The sequence below is a fragment of the Gambusia affinis genome, linkage group LG22 (assembly GCF_019740435.1).
Source record: "Gambusia affinis linkage group LG22, SWU_Gaff_1.0, whole genome shotgun sequence".
In the NCBI taxonomy this organism is placed as follows: domain Eukaryota; kingdom Metazoa; phylum Chordata; class Actinopteri; order Cyprinodontiformes; family Poeciliidae; genus Gambusia; species Gambusia affinis.
In genome coordinates, this window is record NC_057889.1 from 14,745,693 (window position 1) to 14,769,606 (window position 23,914).

Consider the following 23,914-nt stretch of genomic DNA (forward strand, 5'->3'; position numbering starts at 1 on the left):
TTTCCTTTCCTTAAATTTTTTTATAAAACATTATAAATTTTTCATTCACAAGTACGGCTACGTGTGCCATTAAAATAGAAACGGTGTCATTACAAAATCAAAACGTCTCATTTCAGGTATTTGTTCTGAGTTATTGATGATGACACCCAGTTATTAACTGCTGCCTTAATTTCCTGTCTCCTCTCCAAAGTTACTCCCCTGGACGCCAGTCGCCTTTTCTTGTACTGAAACAAAAATCTGGCAATTAGCTCTTATCTCCTTCTTCTGCAGACAATAGGTGGCATGGAAATGAGTTCATGGTTCACGGCTTTTAATCACAACCCTGAACATTAGCCATGAGGAGGGAAAAGGGGGGAAGGGGCGTGCAGCTGTGCTTAAACTCACCCAGTTCATAATAGTCCCCACATGGTCATTAGATGACGTTCATCTTGTGGGGTTGTGGTTGCTAACAAAGCGCTCTTATTAACAACAGGGATCAAAAGAGAGCAGCAGCAGTGGACAGCTTTCTCATCATGTTGATGAGTGGGGTTTTCAAGGCTGCATCAAGGCAGATGCTCAAACATTGAATCCTGCGGGACATTAAATGAACGTATGCGTCACATGTTCTTAGTGATACACTGATAACAGTGACATAATTATCTCTTCAGTTCGCCTACTGTTTTTTCTTTCTTTTTTTCCCCCAATGCTGTAATCTGTTTTGGGTCACTACAAGAAGTGATCTTCTTCATGTCATTTGACACAGTTCAAACCTACAGGAAGAAGAGGGGACTATAATTAGCAACACAGACAGCTGCAGCTTCCTCGTTGAAATCTGCTTGTTTCCAAATGTGTTCATATAGAAACAATCCCCTTCTAACAGATTGCACTGTATTCTTTTTATTTTGTGAGGATCAGTGGGTAACATGTTACCCAGTTTTTTTTATTTGTTTTTTTTAAGTGATTTTGTGCTTGGCAATAACAAACCGAGTGAACATTTAAAAACCTGTCAAAAATTCAGGTACATAGGTAACATGTCTCATTTAGCAATTACAAATTTTACTTCAATTCAACTTAATCCATCCTCCAGGGATAATTACAAAGGTGCAGAGAGCGGCAGTGGTACCTATAAAAATAGACATATAACCAAATAAAAACAGCTTTACAAAATAGAGAAGCAGCTTGAACCTTGAGGAAACTTGGGGTTCCTCAAGGATCCATTAAGGCCACAATTCAATATCTGAATATTTTAAAATGAACTCTTATAGGATTAACGGACTAATGATTAGGTGTGTCTAAGAACTATTAGCTTTGATCTTGGGGTGATCCTGAACTAATGATGTGTGCTTCTGGGTAGTGAGACTAAGTCCCTCTGTAGCAAAAGACATTGCTATACTTAGATTCCTACTCTTCAAAGAAATGCTTCTTTTTTACAGTGACAGAATTGAAACAAATCCTATTTTAACATTGCACTGTTTTGCCAATCACTGTTTCTTAATAAAGCTAAGTTTTCCCATTTCTCATCTGTACTCTCAGTTCCTCTGTAAAAGAAAAAAAGAGGTTGTATTTCAACAGAAGTATTGACAATGCCAAACTCAAACGGGAAAGCAAATAAAGAACATTCAACCTGCTTTCCCTCCTTATTCCCAGAACTTTAAACCTGCAGATGGTTCTGACATGGATGGCTGATCGCGCATGAAGCAGATAAATCCTTTCCTGCAACTACATCTCTTTGGAACCAACTTAACTGAACGTGGCATGTCTACACAATTCAGAAGTTACATCGACCCATCAGCTTATGTTGAAATGTTAAATCTGTATAAGTGTTAGAAGACCACAGGCCAAACAAAAAGGATTATTTGACCACCAAACAATTACTCTCTGCCATCATGTGGGCTGGTGTAACTACAGAAACTGGGATTAAAGTTCCAGCACATGCAGCTGAAAGTTCTTCACAGTAACACGGTGCCCTCTTGACTGTTCAACATTTACAAAAGTATCACAGAACAAATGATTCCTTGCCGGCAAAGAGTGAAATAGCTGAAGGAGGACCTAGCTTTTAGAAATCTATTCTCTGCAGCTGAAGTATATTCCTTTAGAAATAAAACAGGAGGTGGTAAGTGCACCAACGGCTCTGAAGTGCATCACAATAATAATTGTGAAGGAAATAATTATACCCGTCACACACGGCAGCACTAAATAAATAATATTCTGACTGAATTAACTAATGTTTTCCTTCCCCTGTTCGCATTAACAAAATTTTGCACGCCGTGCCCTCAGGAAGTGAACGTGCTCTGGAACAACATTATTGCATAATTAAGCATGAAAACACACATTACTCATGGAAAATTTACAAAAGAGGTCCTTGTCTCTCTAACTGAGTCCTAAATTTCACAAACACCTTCACAGAAATTAATTTATCCGGGCTTTTTTTTTAACTGTCACTAAAACTTTATGGGTTTAATTAAACTGTTTTGCTTTCTGCTAAATGTGGTTTGTTATATTCAGCTACATCACATTAAAGGATATACAGTTTATCAGAAGTTTTATACACTAAATACAAGCATGAATGTTATGCTAATATTAAGCTGTTAATGATTCATTAGAGCCACCCTTTTACATTGTGGAATGATTTTACAGCAGTGCTGAATTTTACAGCATTCAGGCTCAGTGCTTTTTAAAAACAACAGTTTAAATTTATTGAGGAATCATTCATCTAATACTTACAGAAAATTAAACATACAAGCTTAGGTGCATACACCACACATTGTTTGGTCAAATGTCCTTTAGTAAGTTGCACCAAAACCTCTTTTTTTCATAAAAGAATCTTAACGCTTCTGTTTGAATATTTGACCAGTCACAACCAGAACTGATAGTCTTAAACATAGTTTAATTGGATTTAAGTGAAAGCTTCCCTGCTTAATTAAAACATGCTTTCCCAACACACCTTGTATGTGTGTTTGAGGTCATGCTACTGATTTAGTTTGAAGTGAATTTGAAGAAATTGTAAATAGTTCTCCATATTGATGATTCCATCCCCATTGTGCAATGCATGGGTTCCACCTGCAGCAAAACAGACGCCCAGTGTCTTCAAGGTAATGATAGACTTGAGTTTTACCATTTCCCTAGCAATTTCTTTTCCTCTGAAGAGAGTCACAGTGTTTAAGCTTACTCCTATTGAATTTGTATTTCGTAAATCACCTTGGAAGAAAATGTCCAAACGTATCTTTAAAGACCTAATAGCTGTGTTGTTCATGCCAGTTCATGGCGTGCACCTCTGATCGGAAGCATAGCATTTACTATCACTTTTTTTTTTTTTCAAAATTGTGAATTTTGATCAATGTTTTCTATTAAATGAGCAGATTTCATGCTCCTTCTCTTTCCATGAGAATTTGAAGTCGCAGTTTCTTCACTTCATCCATATGGAACCATGCTTGGCGAAGGAGCCGAACCCCCATTTATTCCCCCAGGTGCGCCAACGCTGGCTTGAATATGTGAATGAGTACCGTGCAACTCAACTAGCTGTTGAAAATACTAAACAAGACTCACAGGTAGTGAGTCTATTGTGACTTACTACCTGTGTCTATTGTTTTACCTTCTGCTATTGCAAACAGAAAAATAAGATGCATGTCATTTTTAAAAGTGTTTGAATCCTCAAATTTCAGATCTTCCACAAACTGAGAGTATCTAGAAAGATTTATCCAAATGCATAATATATTTGGTGCTGCTGACTGGATGCTGCCTAGCAATGGGTACCTCAAGTAAGCATTAATTTAAGAAAAGTCAGATTGGTCTCCTAAACTCAGTCTCCTCCCTGTAACTGAAAAAAGAGGATCTGTACAAAGAATAAAATGTACTGACCTAATGGGGGAATCTCCAAAAGGTTGAGAGAACCATGCTCTCTTTTGTGTTGTTTCATTTGTTTGTTACAGCTAAAATATTTTACCCATTAAACATTTTGCAGCTACATATTGGTAGCATGCACAAAGATTTTGCATCTTTGTGAGAAGTAAGGCTTTTACCACTACAGCGATTATGTAGCTCTGTAACAAAAACTGGAGGGATTTAGGGCAAATATCATTAGATTTTATGGCATGTCTCGAAATTAAATGTGTAATAAAGACAGACTGTAAATGAATTTCTGTCTCCATCCACTGCTGTTCTTGTTGTTTTTTTTCTTTGTTGTGTCCCAGTCACGATCTGTCTTTTGTTTTATCTGGCAGCGGTGTTCAATTAGTTTTTATTAATAAAGTTATCACAAAAATAATCAGCATGGCACACCATGAGCTCTGCAGCAACCGGATCATTTAAGATTTGTGAACACAGAAGGGAGCAAAACAAAACAGGATGAGAACCATTTGAGGAAAACCACTGCCACCCAGTGGACAACTTGCTGAAATGCGTGTTTTTGCAGCGGTTCCGCGCCTCCTGATTGTACAAAATTTCAAATTGAAGGCAATGATTGACATATTTTATTAGCCTTCTTTGGGTTAATTTGTCGACACCCGACTTTTTGGACGGCATTTTGAAGCTTCGGAATGAAAAATCAAGCTTGTGCATCTTCCTCTCGTTCTGCGTCATCCATGACTACATTTAGACTGCTCCCAGCTCCTTTCCTCCTGTCAGAGGTTAATTGGCAGCTAACTGAACGCCTTGAGAGTTGTTCAGGTGTGTTTGGCTTAGTGAGGAAACCTGGCAACCATTAGATGCCTTCCTCCCTTTATCGCTCTGACTTCTTGAAGGCAGTATGCTAATCCATAAGCACTTCAGCTTCCACCTGCCAACCCTCATTATTTTCATGCTATTTTAGAAATGAAAAGCAGAAGGCAGCTCACTGCCAATGTAATGCTTTTTATATATAATTACAGAGATGAACTTTCAGACTGGTTCAAATCCAATCCAAGAAATCAGACAAGGACTTTTGGATTTCCTTGTGTCAATGATGGTTTCCCCAACGATAAATGAGGATGAAACTGCTGTTTCATGGCACAGCAAAATTCTGATTGTGGCGTTATTATGTAAAAGGTTTCTGTGAATTTGATCCAAAAGTGAATACGCTTTCTGTTTATTATTGGGAAATGAGCAAAAGAGTACAACAAAGCACCCACACTGAACCTACAGTTGCATCTGATTAATTTCAAATATATTTGAAGAGATTATATGTACGTAATACAAAAAAAGTGAAACTGGAATGTAAGTCGATTACACTCAATATATATTTGAGGGATATATTTGAGTTAATTTTGATGATTATAGGTCACAGCTAGTAAAAAAAAAAAGAAAACTTCAATCCAGTTTTAGAATATTGCATGAGATCTATTAAAAAGGAGATTTACTGTAGAAATTTAGTCTGTTAAACAACATGTCCATGCGCTGCACAGCACATGCACTAAAACCTTGTTTGTGGCTCCTTTAGCATGAATTACTGCATTGTTGCAGCATAGCATGGAGGAGATCAGCCTCAGGCTCTGCACAGGTTGCTTTAGTAGCAACTGCATTGTTAGCTCATGCATTTCTCATCTTCTTGTTGACTACATTTCTTTGCTTCTCTCTGTCAGTCTGGTCAGATTGCTGTTGAAGGAAGTTTTGGTACTTTTGCCCATTTGGGCAGGTGCCAACCCCTGCTGGGAAATGAAGCTGGCATCTCACTAACACTTGTTAGCAGAAGGAGGCATACACTGCTCTTAGCATTTCCTGGCAAATCGCTGTACTGACATCAGAGCTTATAAAACACAGTGGACTAACACCAGCAGATGACATGACTCTCCTTCTATGACAGTAGAAACTTAACACTGGACTGATACTCTTCCTCCAGACTCTGGGATCTTGATTTCAAAACGAAATGCAAATTTGCTTGCATTCGAAAAGAGAACATTTGAGCACTGAACATTCCATTCTTTTGTCCAACACCTCTGCTGCTGGTGCTTCAGAGGAGTGGTCTAATGGGAGGAATGCCAAATTGCAGCCGATCTTTATCTCATTAATGTCCCCGAAACTCTAAATGGGTTTTGCTTCAAATTCCTTTCAAGTTTGCAGTTATCCCGGCTGCTTGTGCATTTCCATCTACACCTTTTCCTTCCACTCAATTTTCCACTAACTTTCTTCATCTGCCAACTTCTTAAGTTTAACCTATATTTAAATATAGCTAGCATCCCTGATTTGTCATTTTTAATGACTGCAATATACATTTTTTTAATTTTTGTTGAAATCTGTTCACATCTGAGCCTGTTGAGGGTCGTAACACGTCACCCTGTGTGTCATGAGTCAGTTTTGACAGGGTCCACATCAGGGATGCCAAACACATTTTCATTTTGAGACAAATCAAGATCATGAATGTCCTCAAAGGAGCCAGTTGTATCGGTAAACCCAACCAACTGTTAAAATATTAAAAAGATGTCTCTGTATTTAATGAATACTTCTTAAAATTAAGTACATTTTGACAATGTCATGTGACAGTATGCAGATAAAAACTTCTTTGATTCAATTCATAACTATTATTATTATTATTTAAGCACAGCTCTTGTGTCCCTTCACAGTCTAGAGGGCCACATAACAAGCCATGGGGGGCCGGATTTGGCCCCCGGGCCTTGAGTTTGACACATGTGGTCTACAAATTCCAAATTGCCCTCAGCAGACCCAATCAAAGCTTTTAATGAGAAATGTCCGGAATGACAGGTATGACTGAAACTGGTGAGCCTGAGAGATCGAAGATCATTTCAGTCTCGCTGAATTATTTGTTTACTGTTATTAGAAATTTCTATGCAATACCTTCCACTAAATTACCCCAGTACTTCTAACAGAATCAAGACAAAAAGACACACACAGCCCCAGCCCCCTTTTCTGCTCTATATACCTCAAAGTCCCCTCCCTCCCTCCTTCCTTCCACCTCCAAAACTCTTGGATGTTCTTGGCCTTATCTCACTTCTAACTTCATGCATACATACAATTAGCCCCTCCTCCCTTTTCCCTACAGCTCCTGGCCATTAACATAATCACAATAGTTTAACAGAGAGGAGACGGTGAGAAAAACTCAAAAGCCCTCACAGCTATTCTGTTGCCAGTGGCTTCATTTGACCTGCTTTGGCTGAGGTTATCACGGGATTTTGCTCTTTTCAGTTATGCACCACATTTTGTTGTCCAGTTATGATTTTACTGTTTTGTTTATGTGTTTTTTTTTCTTTTTGCACCGCTCTTCTTTGTCGAAATAAATCAAACATACTGCGCTTTTGCAACTGAAACGCTCAGCTTCAATACTTAAACATATGTTATAGAGAAGTAAATAAAAAAAATAATAAAAATTCAGTTATGTTAATGCATGCCGACTGTTTATTGACAAACAGCTGAAGATTACATACCACTCATCCAGCCATCAAAAATTAATGTCAGTGGTTTGGACATGCAATGAGCAAAAAACATAAATCAATGCATTATAACTATAAAATGAAACAATTCAGGTTTGATTAATTGGCAGAAAACATCCATCTGTGGAAAGGCCAGCACAAAAGCTTAGCTTATACAGACAAATTTTTCACCCTTCAAGGTGAAATAGGTAGTTTTAAAATGCTACAGAATAGAAAAAAAAAAAAAAAAAAAAACAATAACAACTACAGTCAGATTCAAGTTTCTTCCCCTCAAAAAACAGATTGAAACCACTTAACAAGCTTGTGCATAATGGTTAATACTATACATTCAGTACTGTCATGGGTATCAGTTCAGTGCAAATCTAGTGACAAAACCAAGTGAGGATTTCCTGAAAAACAGGCATTCAAACACCAAAAACCTAGGGAAAAAGCCGTTAAGCTTTCCGCACACAATGTGAATGTTTGCCTTCTGCATCTTAAAGATAAAAATGGGGCTCGGATGTTTGAACGAAGAGGAATAATCTGCACAAACAAATACCTGCTACATTTTAGCTGTAAAGAAACAAATACAATTTTCAAACTGCAACTGATGCCATCAGTCCAGAGATTACATGCAAAAACACAACAATAAAAAGCTACTTTAAAAAAAAAATCCAAAGTACAAAAGTCACATTCTAGGGAATAGAAGATAAAAAGCTTCATAAAAAAAAACAAAAATGATCAAACAACGGGCCTGGACTGCCTTTTGCCTTCAGTGACAAAATGCGGAGTTTTAACAGACCCGTAACTTGGTTTCTTTTCACACGTGCAAATGTCCAGGAGGTAGAAATGATCCAAGGCAAGGCTAAGCCATTTTACTTATCATGGATTTAACACTACAGGTAGTTTAGATTACTTCAAGCTTATACTGATTTACCCATGAACCAGTGACACGCCATGATACAAAGCTCGCTTCCACATGTAGTATGTCGAGCGTGCGGTGAATGGGAAGTAGGATCGAAATTCTTTGAATGTGGGGAAGGACTTCTCCTCGAAACGCTGCTGAAGGAACAGCTTGGCTTTGGCCTTGAAGTTGGCGAGAGCTACGACATCCACTGAAAACATCTGCTCCTCCGTGGGCGCCCTGCTGGGGAAGGGATGCTTCAGCTGCGGGGCGTCAAAAGAAGGCACGGCGGAACATTGCAGGTACTGGGGGATTTGGACAAATGGGAGCCCACCCTGCTTCTCTGTTGTCTTGTTGGCGTTACTTTCTGTGCTCTCTGGGACATTGACCTCTGCACCCTGGGTGGTCATCACCTTCTTTGTCTTGTGGTTTTGGCACCCACGCCAGAGCCAATAGAAGCACGAGGAGATGGAGGGGAACTTGAGCTTGAATTTTGTCAAGGACCAGTTAGACTTCTGAACATACAACTTTGCAGCTTCTCTTAACTGTTTGTTACTCAGATAAGCCAGCCTGAATCTTCTGTGCTTCTGTCCCCAGACCCTCATCTTCGGCACGGTGGGCTGAGTAAAGCCAGGCAGCATCAGCAACTGGCCTTTTGGGCTCTCGCTCTTGTCGGCATCAGAGCTCTCTTCACTGCTGCCGACGGTGCCTTTGTACCCCCGATTTAATAGCAGAGCTTCTCTTCTCCAATTGTAGTAGGTTGATCGCGAAATTCCTGGGAAGTTTCTCTTGAATATCCTGAAGGGGAAGGAAGTGTTCATGGCAATGCAGTTCTGCAGGCAGCGTTTAGCTTCCTGCATGTGTGCTACATTCTGAGCCCTCTCCGCATCCAGCTTGCCCAGATTAAGGCCGAACATGCTGGCCACGCTGTCGTGGTGGTCCGGCTCGTCTTGCTTGGTTTCGGGTGAGGACCACACCTCCTGCTCCGTGCTCTCTCCAGGACTTATCTCTCCAGTCGAGGAGGATGTGGAGAAATGCCCTCCAGTTTTCAGGAGCTCGTGCTTCCAGTTGTAGTACGAGGACCTTGAGATCTCGGGGAAAAACTCTTTAAACTGGTGCAGAGGAATGAGCTTGCCCTCCAAGAAGCAGGCCTGGAGGAAGAATTTTGCCTCATACCTCGCCGCGGACTTTTTGCAGTTTTCCTGCGTCTGCCTCTTCCAGCGGTAGAAGGTCCTCTTGGTGATGTTGTACTTATCCTTCAGACTTGGGTAGGAAAACTGCGACTTCTGCTTCAGCTGGTCCTCGCTCCTGTGCGGAGACACCGTCTCCTCACTCTCAGGGCTTCTACACATGAGAAAATTCGCCTGAACCAGGGAAACAAAGTATTTGGGCCTGAACAAGCACTCAGACAGCATGTCCCCAGACCACATTATGTGAATGGTTTGTGGCTCCGAGTCTTCAGGCCAGGTTCTTGGGCGTATCAGTCGATTGAAATAGGGTCTGATCTTGAGGTTGAACATGGGGTAGATGGAATAGATGTTGAACCGGAGGACAGACGACAGGGCGTAAACATGCCACATGTTGGCATAGGAGCCAGGGAAGCAGGACGCTTTCACATCTGCATCAAAGATGGCCTCCAGCACAGCTACAGGCAGGTTCAGCATGTCTTCAGACTCTTCTGCACTAAGACTGAATCGAACAGCTTGTAGCATCATCTTAGAATCAATCATCCCTGATAAGTAGTATCTTTTCCACAGCACCATTTCCACCACAGTCCTTACCTGGGAGGGAGTAATATTATTAAATCTGATTTTATAAAGCTACAAAAACTCAATACAGCAGGTTATATCATATGCATGTAGTTCTGCCTACTAACCTGCAGCTCCAAGCTGAGTCCGGTGTTGCCCACAAGCAGTGTACTTACAGCATCAAACAGCAAGTTGCCTTCTCCATTACAGCTGAGAGGCAGGAGTCCCCCAGGTGCATCAGCAGGGTACAAAGCATGGGCTGCTTTGTCCACATGCGCCCACTCTGCAAAATCCTGACAGGGGGCCTTAGGGGGCTGAAAAGGAGTGAGGGCCCGCTCTACATCCACAGCCACTCTGGTCACAGCATCCAGGCCGGCGCTCTCTGTGGCCTCCTGGAGCTCTCGCAGGACGGACAGCACAACCTCATTCCTTTGGATCATACCTGCAGGTTTGAGGAGAGCTGCAAGGAGAAAGGAGACAGTATTTCATTGTCAACATGACAATTTAAGCACCAACTGCAGCACTTTTTTATCACTTATCAATGGATTTGAGACAGTCAATTACGTATACTGAAGGATTCTTTTTCCTTACCATTTTTGTGTCTCTCACAACTAATATTGGAGGCATTGCCTGAAATAAGAAGGTGCAGTTGACTACCACGCTTTACTAAATAAACTCATGTTCAACATCTGATTGAACAATTTCTATAAATATGGAAAGTACACTCAAAACACAGCAAGAAAAAAATGCTCCTATCAAATCCTAACTTTATGACATAAACTATGCTGCTGTCATAGATGGCGTAAATTTTTGAAGGTATGACAATGACACCCAGCTATATCTCCACAACTGGCAGAGGATTTTATTCAGCTTAACAGGATAAAACTAAAGTTGTAATAATTAGTAAAGACCTTCATAGATGAAAAACTTAAACTAATCCAGAACTCTTCATGTCAAATTGACAACCTGGGTTTTATAATAAATAAAGTTTAGCTTTTCTATCACATCTAAAACGTGCAATTAAAAAACACATTTTATTACCAGGAGAGCAAATCCAGAGTTTCTCTTTCAGTCCAGACTTTAATGAATGTGTCTAACCTGAACATATAGACAGAGTGCAGTGAAGTCTTGCTTTCTTGTTTTTCCAAACAAACAAAAAAAAGTAGGTCACAGTCTTGTATACTCAACAGATCAATATTTATTTTAAAAACCACCCAGATCCCTAATGATTTCTAATCATTAGGGATCTAATCATCTAGGCATCATTTCCTTGTCAAGGCCTTGAGATATGTGTGTGTGTGTGGCGTGTGTATATTTTTTCACTTTTGATTTTAGCTTCATATTGATCAATATTATTTATTCTTTATTTCATTGATAACCTATATACCAATCCAATAACTTACTGTAACTAAAAGTTTAGCTTTAAATGGTAATTTATTTTCATTCCTCTTCTTTATTTATTATATTAATTTTAACATCCTTATCCAGGCTACCTCATCATCATTATCATTAAAATCATCTTCTTTAGAACAACTGAGTTATTTAAGTGCTTCATTTTTCATTTACATTTACCTTTAACTCTTTTTTTTTTTTTTTTTGGTTTCTTTGCCTTTTTGTATTTCTTTTCTTTATTTCCTGTTTTATTTCGATATAAAGCCGTCTGTCTTTCCCCCTGTATATGAAAAGTGCTGTGTAAATGAAGACTCATTGATACTTTATGTGGGGTAATTATGTTTATCCAAATCTATAGCAAGGCAATCATCATCGTTTTTATTGCAGGAGCTGCTTACATTTTGGTTGTTCAATCCGAATCAGTCGACGTAATTTAACAGGTTAAAACATTAGTAAAAGAATTTAATTTCTTACCTGGGCGTCCTGAGACCAACATGAGTCTCAAACAAAGTCACGCTCAATCACGGCGGAAGGTTACACCGTTCGAGTCGTGGTGATCTGACACTGTGAGCTAGTCCATCGCCTGCGCCTAACTCCGGGGAATCCTGACCGAGGTGGACAGGCGGGCTGATAGGCGGAACTTCACCTCAGGAAATTGTCAATCCCCGATTCGCATTTTCTGTCCCACTTTTTTCAGCCCTTTCTCTCTCTACCTCTGTATGTGAAACACCTCCCTCCGCCCTCTTCCTCGTGCATGTCCTTCTCCTTCCCGTCTCTTCACGTTGAACTAGGGTCAATATCAATGTGAAGTGTTAACAAAAGCGAATGTGTTAGGGGCCACAGGAACAAGAGGAGGTGGAAGGAGACGGGGGGGGGGGGGTTTGGGTATCGGTGCTTTTGGTGATTATATCAACTCACTTTTGTTTTTGTTCTGTTTCAGAGCTGTCAGCAGGTCGCTTCCAAGGTTTGCCAAATTCTCAGCAACAGAGTTCACTCACTGCTCACTTGTGTTCAGTGGCAATTCTGACCCTGGACGCCATATGATGTGGAATTTTTTCTTTCATCAACAAAACAGCAAAGTAGTAATTTATTTTTAATAAATAAATAAATAAATAAATAAATACGAAAATGAACTTAAAGAGACTGTAACTTTACTGAACTCTAAGTCTGACCAGTCTAAATATACAGTTTCGAAACTTATCTCAATGTACAGTGATTTATAAAGCTTCAAATTAGCACAAAAAAAAAGAAAGAAATTTTATGAGTTTCTACAAATGTTTCTAAATGTCTTATTCAATAGTGCTTCCAGAACGTTTTTAAAAGCATGGGCCTCTTAAAATCGTGAGAGTAGGAGACCAAAACCAAGAGCCATAATAGAGGTTTAGGAGTGTTATTATGCTGTTCAGATAGCAAGGTAGGTAGAGGTGACCACTGCCAAATCTGTCAGGTAATTTTTTTCTAAATTGTGCCCCCTGGATGGTAAGCCACATCTCTCATTAAAAACAGACTCTGCTTCTGTTAGAAACATAAACCCTTATTATGACTATTAAAGTGAACATTACCACAAATATTGATAAAAATAATAATCTTAATGTTAGTACTTCTTTTAAACACAGTCTCTAGTTTGTTCTCAGTAAGCTGCATGAAAGCCGGTTTGTTGATTAGAAGAACGAATGTGCAGACGGGGTGTGGGCACGAGCTTTATGAGAGCAAGAGGAAGGCACCTGAGCTGCAGCTCAGAGGGTTTCTCTACTGTATCACTTTTGACACCTCCTCTCCTGCCTTTTGCAGGATTTCACTAATCAACGCCTTTTGTTCCACACATGCACAACAATCCCAGCGACTCTTTCCCCAGCCCCCCACCATAGACCCTCTCACGCACACATTTACACTCAAAGGGACATTTGGCCCCCACTGATCGGCCCTCTCCAAGGCCTTGGCAGACAAACTGGTGCCTGAGTTCATGAGGGTTCAAGGCTTTGCTGCAACACCCTTGTCGGATTTTGCTTGGGCTTCATAAAAAACTTGGAATTGCTGGATGAAGGTTTTGTCTTTTGGAGATAATGATGATGTCGTTTTTTTCTTATCTTCCTTGGGGAAGATAAGTTTGTGAGGTTTGATTGAACACAGTTCCTACTCAGACTTCAAAAGATGGCAATTATTTTGTACGCCTTATCTTGCAAATATATTCATTTTACATTCTAAAATGAATGAAAAGATTTTGGAAAAGACTCTTATGCTTCTTCACAAAAGAAGCATAAGAGTCTTTTCCAAAATTTTGTTCTGAGCTGCGTCAGAACATTTTTTACAAATGAATCCTTCTAACATCTTTCTGAGCTGTTCCAAAGATCTGAGTCACATAAATGATGACTATTACTCCAACCTGTGTATGTGTTTATGCTAATTACAAAATTAGCATAAACACATAGCTAGCATGTTTGATAGTTAGTTTGTCTTACACCCATAACAACTTTTAGTCTTTTAAAGCATACCTAGAATCTAACATTTTTGCCTGTTTTTCTTTGCAAAATATTTAGTCAAGGAACATCAATTTTCAACCTTGCCACAGTTTCTTAATTGTGTTTAGGTTCTAACTTTGACTGGGCCATTTTAATATGCTTCAATCCAAACCATTATTGATGCTATATAATTTGAGCTATAATTTGAGTTGACAAGTAAACTCGAAGGTGGACGTCAGCCTCACTCTCAAGTCCTTTGCAGCTTCCAGCATGTTTTCTTTTTTAATTACCCTGTATTTAGTTCCATCCAAATTCCCATTTGTAACCAGCTGCCTATCCGCATCATGACACTGCCACCACCATGTTTCCCCATGAGGATGGTGTTTTCAGAATGATGTGGAGTGTTGGTATTCTGAGGCACGTAGCATATGCATGTGGCCCAAAAAGTTTACTTATAGTCTTATCTGATCTGAGAATCTTCTTTAATATGATTGCCCCTTATATGTTGCAAATGAAACTTCATCAGACTTTCTTTCAACAATAGCTGTCTTCTTGACAGTCTTATATGAGCACATAGAGTTGTGGGGTGTCCAACTAATAGTCATCTTGTCAACAGGATTCTTGGATCTCTGCAGCTCCTCCAGAGTTGCCACGGGACCCTTAGCCTCTTCTGAGATTACTCCCTCTTTGATTACTACTTGATCTCGGCAGATTTGCAGATGCGTCACACTCTTGCTGTTTGTATATCATGGATTGAACAGAGCTCTGTGTTTAAAGGAATGCTCTTTTATAACCTAAACTTGCTTCAAACTTCTCCATCACTTTAATTTTGACAAGCTTAAGAGCAACTGTTCTTTATCGTGCCTATTCCCTAATGTTTCCTAACTAACCTGTAGATGAAGCCTTCACGTATTAAGTGATGGATTTATTTACTTTTATTTTAACTTGAAAGGGCAACTGTTTAACACTGTGTTTTATTTCAGGGTATCAAAATATTGAGGCCTGAATGCACTGCCAGATCAGATACTTGTTTATAGAACCTTTTGAAAAACATGGGTTTTCCATTCTCCACTTTGTGTCAGATGATCAGTGCAGTTTGAGGTGGCAAGCTTAAATGTAAACAGGTTTAAATGATATAAGAAAGTTACATAATTCATATGGAAAAGCTCCTTGTCTTCACATCATTGATAATCTTAAAAATACTTCAGAGATATCCAACGGAGACTTTTCTGCTGTTTTGAACACTAGCTTCTTGGTATGTTCTGTTAAACAACAAGTTCAGTCTGCGTTGATTCTTCCCTGGCTGCTTTCCAAGAAGTTTATGTTCCAGTTATTAATCGAAAGCACCAGAATCTGCTTTCCGCATAAACTCACCCAGGCATATATCTTCTGTACTGTTCATCCCATGTTTCTGTCCGACTCAGCTCCATCGCCTCAACCCCCGCAGACTCCTATCTATAGCCAATCACTCACCTTAGGTGTGTAGATTAGCTGTGCTGCGCTACACTGTGAACACAGTAGTAGGCTTGCTGGAAGCATTTAAAATGCAAATAGGGTAACACTGGGACCGGCTCCGGCAGTCTCTTACCTGCTGTGGCTGTGTGTGGCTCTGTGCTTGTGTGTGCGCAGGTGTGTGTGTGTGTGTGTGTGCGTGTGTGTGTGTCCAGGGGGGAGAGCAAACAGATGTGAGGACGGGAGCCAAGAGTGTACTTCATGTTTAAAGTTAGTTTGGCATATTTGCTGAAGTGGTTTGTGTTTACCACCGAATGAAACTTGAGCCAAACAGATTGGTAAACAAACATCTTACTCCTGATTCCTGGCAGCACATACGACGGTAAGAGTGAAAACTGTGATTAAAGACCCAACTCTCAGGAGAGCCCTTTGTGAAATCAGTCCAGTGCTTTTCAGTCTGTCTGGTTTTACAACAATGCCGCAATCTTTAACCCCCTCCGCCCGCTTTGTAAATGCTTGAACAACAGATTGCTGTCGGACCAGACTGATCAAATACTCAAATTTGTTCAGCCTCAAGTGGTCTGACTGCACTGGCAGCAGGCGAAACCTGATATCATTAATTTATTGTGTTTCATTTTTTGCCCTCATGCTCTATGATGGAGTGGTTCAGGACTACAACATGATCTCTATGTTTTAGACCAGGCAATTTTCTGTTACCTCTAATCCTTGTAAAACAGGCACTGAGTAAGTAAGGCACATTCTGTTGGCTTTTATAGATACTCTTAGATAAAATATGTACTAATCATAGAGTAAAAAACATCTGTGTGACACAATTAAAACTGTAGATGATAAACAATCTAAATAATCAATCTAAATCAAAATAAGTCCTACATTGAATGCCTATTGGTGTTCATTTAAAGTAATAATATTCTTTGAGCATGTTTACATCTTATCAGTTTGATGTGAGAGACGTGGAAAGAAGGGAATACGTCTTTTCCACTTGTTTTAACTCTGAAAACAACAAACAAAATCATGACGTCCAAGGAACACAGAAAAAGTGCAATCTGTAAAATGCAATTGATATCTTAGACTCTATGTGTTTCCTTCACTTTGCAAACCATCAAAAGTGTATTTAGTTGAAAGCAAACCAACAAAGGTTAAAAAATAATCCTTTCAATTTCTCTGAATACTCTCTTACTTATCTTTTTCTAAGAATTTTCAAACTCTATCTGCAGAACCACGTTTTGTATTGACAAATACGTAAATGCTCTCCGAGCCACACTCTGAACAACCTTCAATTGTGCTGATCAGCATTCAGCTGTTCTCTCAGGATGACGGCCAACTGCTTTCAAAAAGATGTTTATATCTGAGAGGGCTTCTTCTTTATTCCATCTTGAGAGGTTGACCTTCGGATACAAAACAGGATGATATGGAGGCTTACATAACCCGAGAGAGGACTTGGGTTACGTAAGTAAATCCAATTGATTGCGTTTCCTGCCATCAAAAGATGTTTTGTTGGTGATGATTTTGGCTGTGCAACAAGATACATCTGATGACGGTTTTTAATTGAACTTTGTTTTTTATTAAAAGATTCTGTGGGCAGGTGTCTATTAATAAAAGTTCAAACTAAAAAGTTTTAAACTAAGTTTAAACTTCAATCGACTTTTAGATTTAATACAAATCAAAATAACCAAATGTGGAAATTATTAAATAAATATTTAAATTGTACACTTATAAAGTTATTTTTGCCTACATTTACACTGCAAACAGCATTTTTTTTTTTTTATTTATTTAGTATTTAAACGTGGTTTTTCATTTCCCATCTTTTATCTATGGAGGGCGTTCAAGATTCACATATTGTATAAAAAATATTTGCATGAAAATCTGTTCTTTAAAGTTCCACTTCATCTAATGAGAATTTCTTTTATTTTAAGATTTATTTGCATTTAGCTGAAAAAAAAAATCAAGCTGCTGTTCACTTTTTCACAGTTTAATTTACTCAGCATTTTCAATGAACTTGTATCAAAGCAAAATTTGTTTAAAAACAACAAAGGACTAAAAGTCATAATAAAAAGTCTATTGTATCTAATCAATAACTTATAATTTTGCCAGATATGTTCTCTACATAAAAACATAATGTACAGTGATATTATTCTAGCTTTCCTACACATTTTTATGTAAAACAAATTTATTTTATGCAGATTCCTAGTCATTCCCAGTTGTTTGTATTCAACTTAAAATATAAAAGTCTTAAAATTAACAATACATTTATGGCAAATATTTGCACAACAGGTGGGTATTAAATGTGTAATCTGCAAAAACAAAGGACATTACAGAAGGAAAGCGATGGGAAACAAGAATGCAAGGCCAGAAGGATGCAAGACAGCAAAGGAAATGAGGAGGTCACTGAAAAAAGGTTTAATTCAAGCAAGAAAAGAACAAGTGACACAAGGACTGAAAGGACAAACACTAAGAGCAGGAAAGAAAGAAAGGCACACGGAAAATAAAGGAATGAAGAAAGAAATGGTACAAAAAAAGATGGTGGGAGCACAAAACAATAAATTTTTAAATACACATTTGTCCATTTTTTTTTTTTTACATGTCCTGGCAGCTGTGTGACATCGTTGTCTGAGGGTCAAACTGGGGCCTAGCAAATTTACTTTCACAAGTGGAGCGTTACGGTTTTTGCCATGATGCCCCACTTGAGAATACAAAGTCTGCTTCTACACCTGCAGAAAGAGAGAGAGAGAGAGAGAAAAAGGAACCATACCAACAAACATTTGTATGCATAACAACAATTACATCACTGAGTAGTACACAGTAAAAGTTAATACGAGATGTATATAGAAGTAACTTCGACCCAACATGGTACTGTATGTCTGAAAAACACCTGACTCTATAAACATCTTCCATATTGTGTATGAACACTGGAGACGACACCAACATGTTCTGCTAATTAGTGCTGGTAACTAAAAGGTAGAATTTTTTTTTTTTTTGTATGAAATGAATGTTGAAATAAGAGGCACCAAAAGCAGGTTAATTGTTTTTATTCTCTTTCAGAGACAAACAGGTTCTGGGTGACAAAAATATGTCATCAGTGTCTAATAGAACATCTACAAGAGGAAGCTCACACTGACCAAACTCATTCATGGAAAATGATATGTCGTACTTGAAAATAAGTCTCATATTTTACTATTTAATTCTGTACATATTGCTTCTCTCACATCGGCTGGATTGGCTCTGTGTCATTATTGCGACAATACCAACATATTATTGTCACAGAGGTGGAAATAAGAAGAAACGGCTTTCTTCATTGTCCTCATTAACACAATGAGCTGGGATTAAAAATCAAGCATTTCAGCAGCACTTAAGAAAATTAAACAGTAATATTTTTACTCGGAGGTCAGAAATTCACAAAATAATGTACAAATATTCACATCACCCTCCAGGACCAACTGTGTGTGAATACAGGTCACTTACATTCAACATCCTTGAGGTTTTAGTGCAGCTGGGACTTTCTAATCCCCAAACAGGAGCGTTTCACACACAAGTGGCAGCAGTGCTTTTACATTTCATAAACCGTACAACTTCAAACAACCTTTTCAGCAAGCAGATTGTCCATCAATCTGACAGAGTCACATTGGCCTGCCTTTTGAAAGGAAAATTTGCTCATTTTAAATACAAACAATAATTTATGCAACAGTGGGCACACAAAGATAGAAGCCAGTTGCCATTCTTCAATGAAACTTTCAGGTGCTTGTTACAGATCAAAAACTGCAATGTGATTTAATCTCTGATCCAGATAAAGTGCAGCAGTTTTGTATAGCTGAAAATTCAAACTTCAAGTATTTTTTAACCTTTTGATTTGGCATTCCCTGCCTTTTTCCCTGTCAGAATATGTCATGACCCAAAACAGAACTATATCTGAGCCCACAGGAATGACTTTTAAGAGCCTTTAAATGAAGAAAACTCCCAAAATAAGGGGTTACTGCACGTCTTATTTCTTGTCTCTTAGAATCAAACTCTGACAACATTCTTGCTTTTGACTTGCATGCAAAATGCGATGCATAGCAGGAAATAAACAGTGTACATCACCTTGAACACAAGACGCCCATTGAAACATGGTAGCAGCAGCGGCATGCTGTGGGAACAAAACAGGGAACGGAAGCCTGTCAAAACTGACATGGATATATAGGAGAAACAAAATAAAAATGCAACACTTTTCAAAGTTAAACAGGTAAAAGATCTTAAAAGCAGTGAATTGATTATTTGCCCTGATGAAGAGGTGTGAAAATCCTTAACATAAAGAGAAATCTCCAATGGCACCCAAACAATCCTCTTAAGATGAATGATTTACAGTGAGTAATTGGGACTTCCCGTTTCTCCGGGGTATAAATATGTGATACAGAGGGAAAGACCGAATAACATGCAACTCAAGTAACATGAATGTGTGTAGATCTGCAAATCAGGAATAAAACAATAAAAATAAAAGAATAAAATTAAATCATTAATTAAAAAAAAAAAAAAAAAAAGAACAACTGGAAATGTGATAATCAAAACTGAGCCTCCATAATATCCATTTTCTTAAAGGCTTCTCTGCACATCTTCACCACGGTTACCAACAACAAATAAATACATAAACATGTGTGCAAATTTTAAACTGTAAACTTACTGAACAAAATGAAAAAATAAAAAATAAATATGGACAGTGCATTGTTCCACATTTCACATATGGACCTTCGATACAGCAGCTGAATTACAGTAAGAAATCTTCACATTTTCAGGTAGAACGAAACATAAAATGTAACAAACACCAAACATCTACGGAAATCAAAACAAACCCAGAAGGGTCATTAATACCAGGCGGGATATTGTCTACAGTGGATACTACTGTAGAGTCAACAGAGACACAGGGATGATGATGACGATGATGATGACGATGATGATGATGATGATGATACTACAGCTGTGATGTTGTTCTGGTTAGATAAAAGTAGTTCCACACATTTATTATTTGCTACAGTTTCTCAAAGCTCATGTAAAACTTGAGCAACATCTTGAGCCAGATAAAAAACATTCAATAAGGCAGGAAAATGTTTCCAAAAATGGAAAATAAAAATAAATAAATAAAAATAGTAGAATTATTGGTATATAGACACATTGCAAAACACACATCTCAAGATATGCTAAATATATAAGGGACGTCAAACTGTACAAACGACCCAGAAACACCATCAAGTTTGCATTTTTTTAAGTTTATAAGAATATAAGCTACACCTCTGTTACATATATATCTCTAATCTCATTAGAGGGGATTTCATTCTGTTTGTTTCTTAATTTCTGGAGTTACAAACAAGAACATAAGTTAACAAAAATAAAATACATCTCCCTGTCCCTTCTTCAAAAGAGTGCATATTTATATGAGATATTCCAAGACTCGCAGCTGGGAATGGCTGATCTACAGTAACGGAGTCATAGAGCATTAATGGGGTCTTCACCTGTCATTTCATGCGTTTTTAAAGTGCCCAAGCCAAGGGTCAGACCTCTGCAGTTACAGGCGAGAGGTCCTCACCGCGGGCGTACATCAGCACCAGGGTGACGGTGGCGAAGGTGGTTGCGTTCACGGGGAAGGCCCGTAGCACCGTGGAGGTGAGGCCTCGCGTGAACACCATATAACCCTCCTTCCTCACGCTCTGTCGTACGCAATCTGCGATGCTCCTGTACTGGTTGACTCCGCCCACCCCGTCCGCCTGCAGCCGAGACTTGATCACATCTGCAGGATAGGTGACGAGCCACGAGGCGATGCCGGCCATGCCGCCAGAAAACAGCAGTTTGGGGATCATGTAGCTGTCGCTGGGCTCGCAGCCCAGGCTCTGTGTCAGCACAGCGTAGGTCCAGAAATACACGCCGAAGCCGGGCGCTTCACGGACGAGCGTGGTGACCATCCCTCTGTTGATGCCCGGGAGACCCTCTCGTCTGTAGATGTGCAACAAACAATCCAGGGAGTTCTTGTACACCTTCTTAGAAGACGACTTCTTCTGCCCGGTGTCCTGCATTTGCATACGGGTTTTAGCTAGCTCCATGGGGCAGCAGATGACGCACTGTAAAGTACCTGCAGCAGCACCGGCCAGAAATTGGTGTGTGGGAGTGTCCTCTCCAAGCAGGCGCATGGCGTTGCCCTGAACACCAAAAACTATGGCATTGATGAATGTCAGGCCCATCATGGGAGATCCAATGCCTTTATATAAACCAAACACCTGCAGAAAACATCAGCAGTGACATCAGGAGCTAAACTTGGATCGTATTTTTATCCATATATTGTTAATTGAAATTATAGAACCAAATAATTCAATTTGTGAACACTCCCTATCCTGAACCAGAGAATTCAACTAATTTGATAACATGGACGTAAAACCTCTGAAACACATGTGGTTCTTATCATAGCCATGATTGCTTTTCAGTATTTTACATGAGAACTTGAGAAATAAAGTGAACTGAGTTGACTTACCGACTCTTGTCTTATGATGGACTGGAAACAGTGGAACGTTCCACGATAAAGCGGCTTATCGACGCTCTGGACCTGCAGCCTGACCTGGATGAGAAGAATTTTACTTTTAAGTTAACAAAAGGACAAAATGTGATTCAAGAGCATGTGATATCTAGATATCATTATGGATTTATTTTAAATATAAAGAAATTAGGTGTTTTGAGATGTACATGTTTGTTTTTTGTTTTTTTAAATATATGTAAAGAAAATGATGCACTTCTTACCTTTACTGTGTCAAACGGGTGTCCAACCAAAACTCCAGCAACGCCTAAGGACAATATATAAAGAAATTAACGATTTGGAGCGTTTGATTCTAAAGGCATTTCTGTCAGAACGAAATCCTAGAATAGAGAAAAACACTAAAAAAAAAATATTTCACTTCGCATTACATTATATGTCAAATAGTATCCAAATAAACTCTTTAGATTTTCATAGAGTGAAAAAATATGAGGAAGTTTTTCTTTGTACGTTTCATTTGCATAGCTTCTAATGTTACTTAAAACACACCTGTGCACCATATGATAATGGTATAACACAAGTTTTTTTGTTTGGTTGTTTTTTTTTTGTTTTTTTTCCAGTTTCAATTTTCACATATATGAAACAAAACTTTGATTACTTTCCCTTTAAAAATATTTTTAAGGCAAAATGAAAGGCTTGAAGCTACAGAAAACTGTACTCATATAGCAAGTACTTTTATACAGTACTATTAGTGACAAATTGTATCAAACATCTATGATTATGAAACAAGAAGTAGTAACTCTTTATACATCAACATAATGCCTCAAGTTATTAAAATAAAAATATTAAATACTCCAGTACACAACCTAAACTGTGGTCTCTTAATTGTCTTTTTTTTTGTGTGTGCATTATTTTCTCTTTATATGCACCACAACTATTTGGCAGACTCACTCATGACTCGCACTGTAAATAAACAGTAGTTAATCCTATTTTATCACCTGTTTTGTCACGTGACACATTTGTAGAGGAAAGCCTCACAGAGTTGGGTCTCTTCAGTAAACTAGGTACAGGACACACGTTTCTTTCATTTGGATACACTGATGAATGGACAGTGACCTGAACTTAATGAAGAGCTGAGAAAACAAGAGGAGGAGGGTGCTTTGTCTGTCACTTTAAGAAAAGTGTCCAACAAGTGCATTTATCCAAGAGTTTAATTTCACTTTTGACCATTAAAATAGCAAATAATTATCAATCCATGGCTATAAAGCACTTCATGAAACAGATAGGAGTCATATAAAATAAAATTTACTCGACCCCGTAACTTTACTGTTAACTTAATGAATAAAATCAGTGGTTTCAACCCACTTTTACATCAGGAGCAGCTGACAGCCCAAAGGATGGATCCTAGCTGTAGTAACTTACCTCCTATGCATCCAGCCACGAAGTCCATCATCTTTCTGCAGCTTATTGAGGACGTTGTTGTCAGTTATTGCTAATGGCATAAACTATCAAAAACCTTTAAATATAATGTTTTAATCAAACACTGACAACTATTATGTTAACCTTACTGTACTGATACCTGAATGTTTATTAAAGCTAATGAACCAACGTTAGCTGACACCGCCAGTTAGCCAACAAAAACGGCGAGTTGGTTAAGGATTTACTTTAATGGGTTACGGACGCAATAACAGCTACGTTTTCTGATCTCTTGTCCTCAGATTTTTCAGATAAAGCCCAAATGATAACCTGTACAGCCTCTAAAAACAGCTGTGCTGCTGGTAGCCAAAGCGAATCGTTTCAGTTACAGAGATTTTGTTGCAGGAAGCGGTAACTCCAGAGGGGCGGATCTTATTACACAGGTTAAAGTTTCTGTCCAATCAGAGCGAAGAGAAAACGCTGACACCTCGCTCGAGGCGTATTACTTGTCATCTATTGGCTCACACGTCTTATCTAAAGGATGTGGTCTAGTACTGCCCAATTTGGTTTGAGGTAACTAATAAATTTGAAACACTTTATTTATTTTTCAAATCTCTTGCTCGAATGACAAAAAATGTGCAACATTTATATGGAGAGAAAAATAAGTTTCACAATCTTCATGGTGTTGTGTCGTAGTAAGTTCTAATATGAAAACATGTTTC

General features: G+C 38.7%; 2 protein-coding genes across 3 annotated transcripts; both read right to left on the reverse strand.

The window, feature by feature from the left end:
* Window positions 1-7,279: 7,279 nt before the first annotated feature.
* Window positions 7,280-12,139, reverse strand: vrtn (vertebrae development associated). The gene is made up of 3 exons (XM_044106955.1): window positions 11,835-12,139; window positions 10,097-10,428; window positions 7,280-10,001 (listed from the first exon to the last, which is right to left on the reverse strand). Exons 1-3 carry the CDS (start codon window positions 11,854-11,856, stop codon window positions 8,250-8,252), a joined length of 2,106 nt encoding a protein of 701 aa, XP_043962890.1. The 5' UTR covers window positions 11,857-12,139; the 3' UTR covers window positions 7,280-8,249.
* Window positions 12,140-17,641: 5,502 nt separating this feature from the next.
* LOC122825461 (mitochondrial basic amino acids transporter-like) lies at window positions 17,642-23,615 on the reverse strand. 2 transcript variants are annotated; one of them, XR_006369648.1, is made up of 5 exons: window positions 23,199-23,615; window positions 22,043-22,086; window positions 21,780-21,863; window positions 19,367-21,528; window positions 17,642-18,000 (listed from the first exon to the last, which is right to left on the reverse strand). XR_006369648.1 is itself a non-coding variant. In XM_044106886.1 (4 exons), the coding sequence occupies exons 1-4, from the start codon at window positions 23,227-23,229 to the stop codon at window positions 20,809-20,811; spliced, it is 879 nt and encodes a 292-aa protein (XP_043962821.1). In that variant the 5' UTR covers window positions 23,230-23,615; the 3' UTR covers window positions 18,303-20,808. The 2 variants fall into 2 exon arrangements, 1 of the variants encoding a protein (XP_043962821.1); XM_044106886.1 differs by lacking the exon at window positions 17,642-18,000 and having other exon boundaries at window positions 18,303-21,528.
* Window positions 23,616-23,914: the final 299 nt, after the last annotated feature.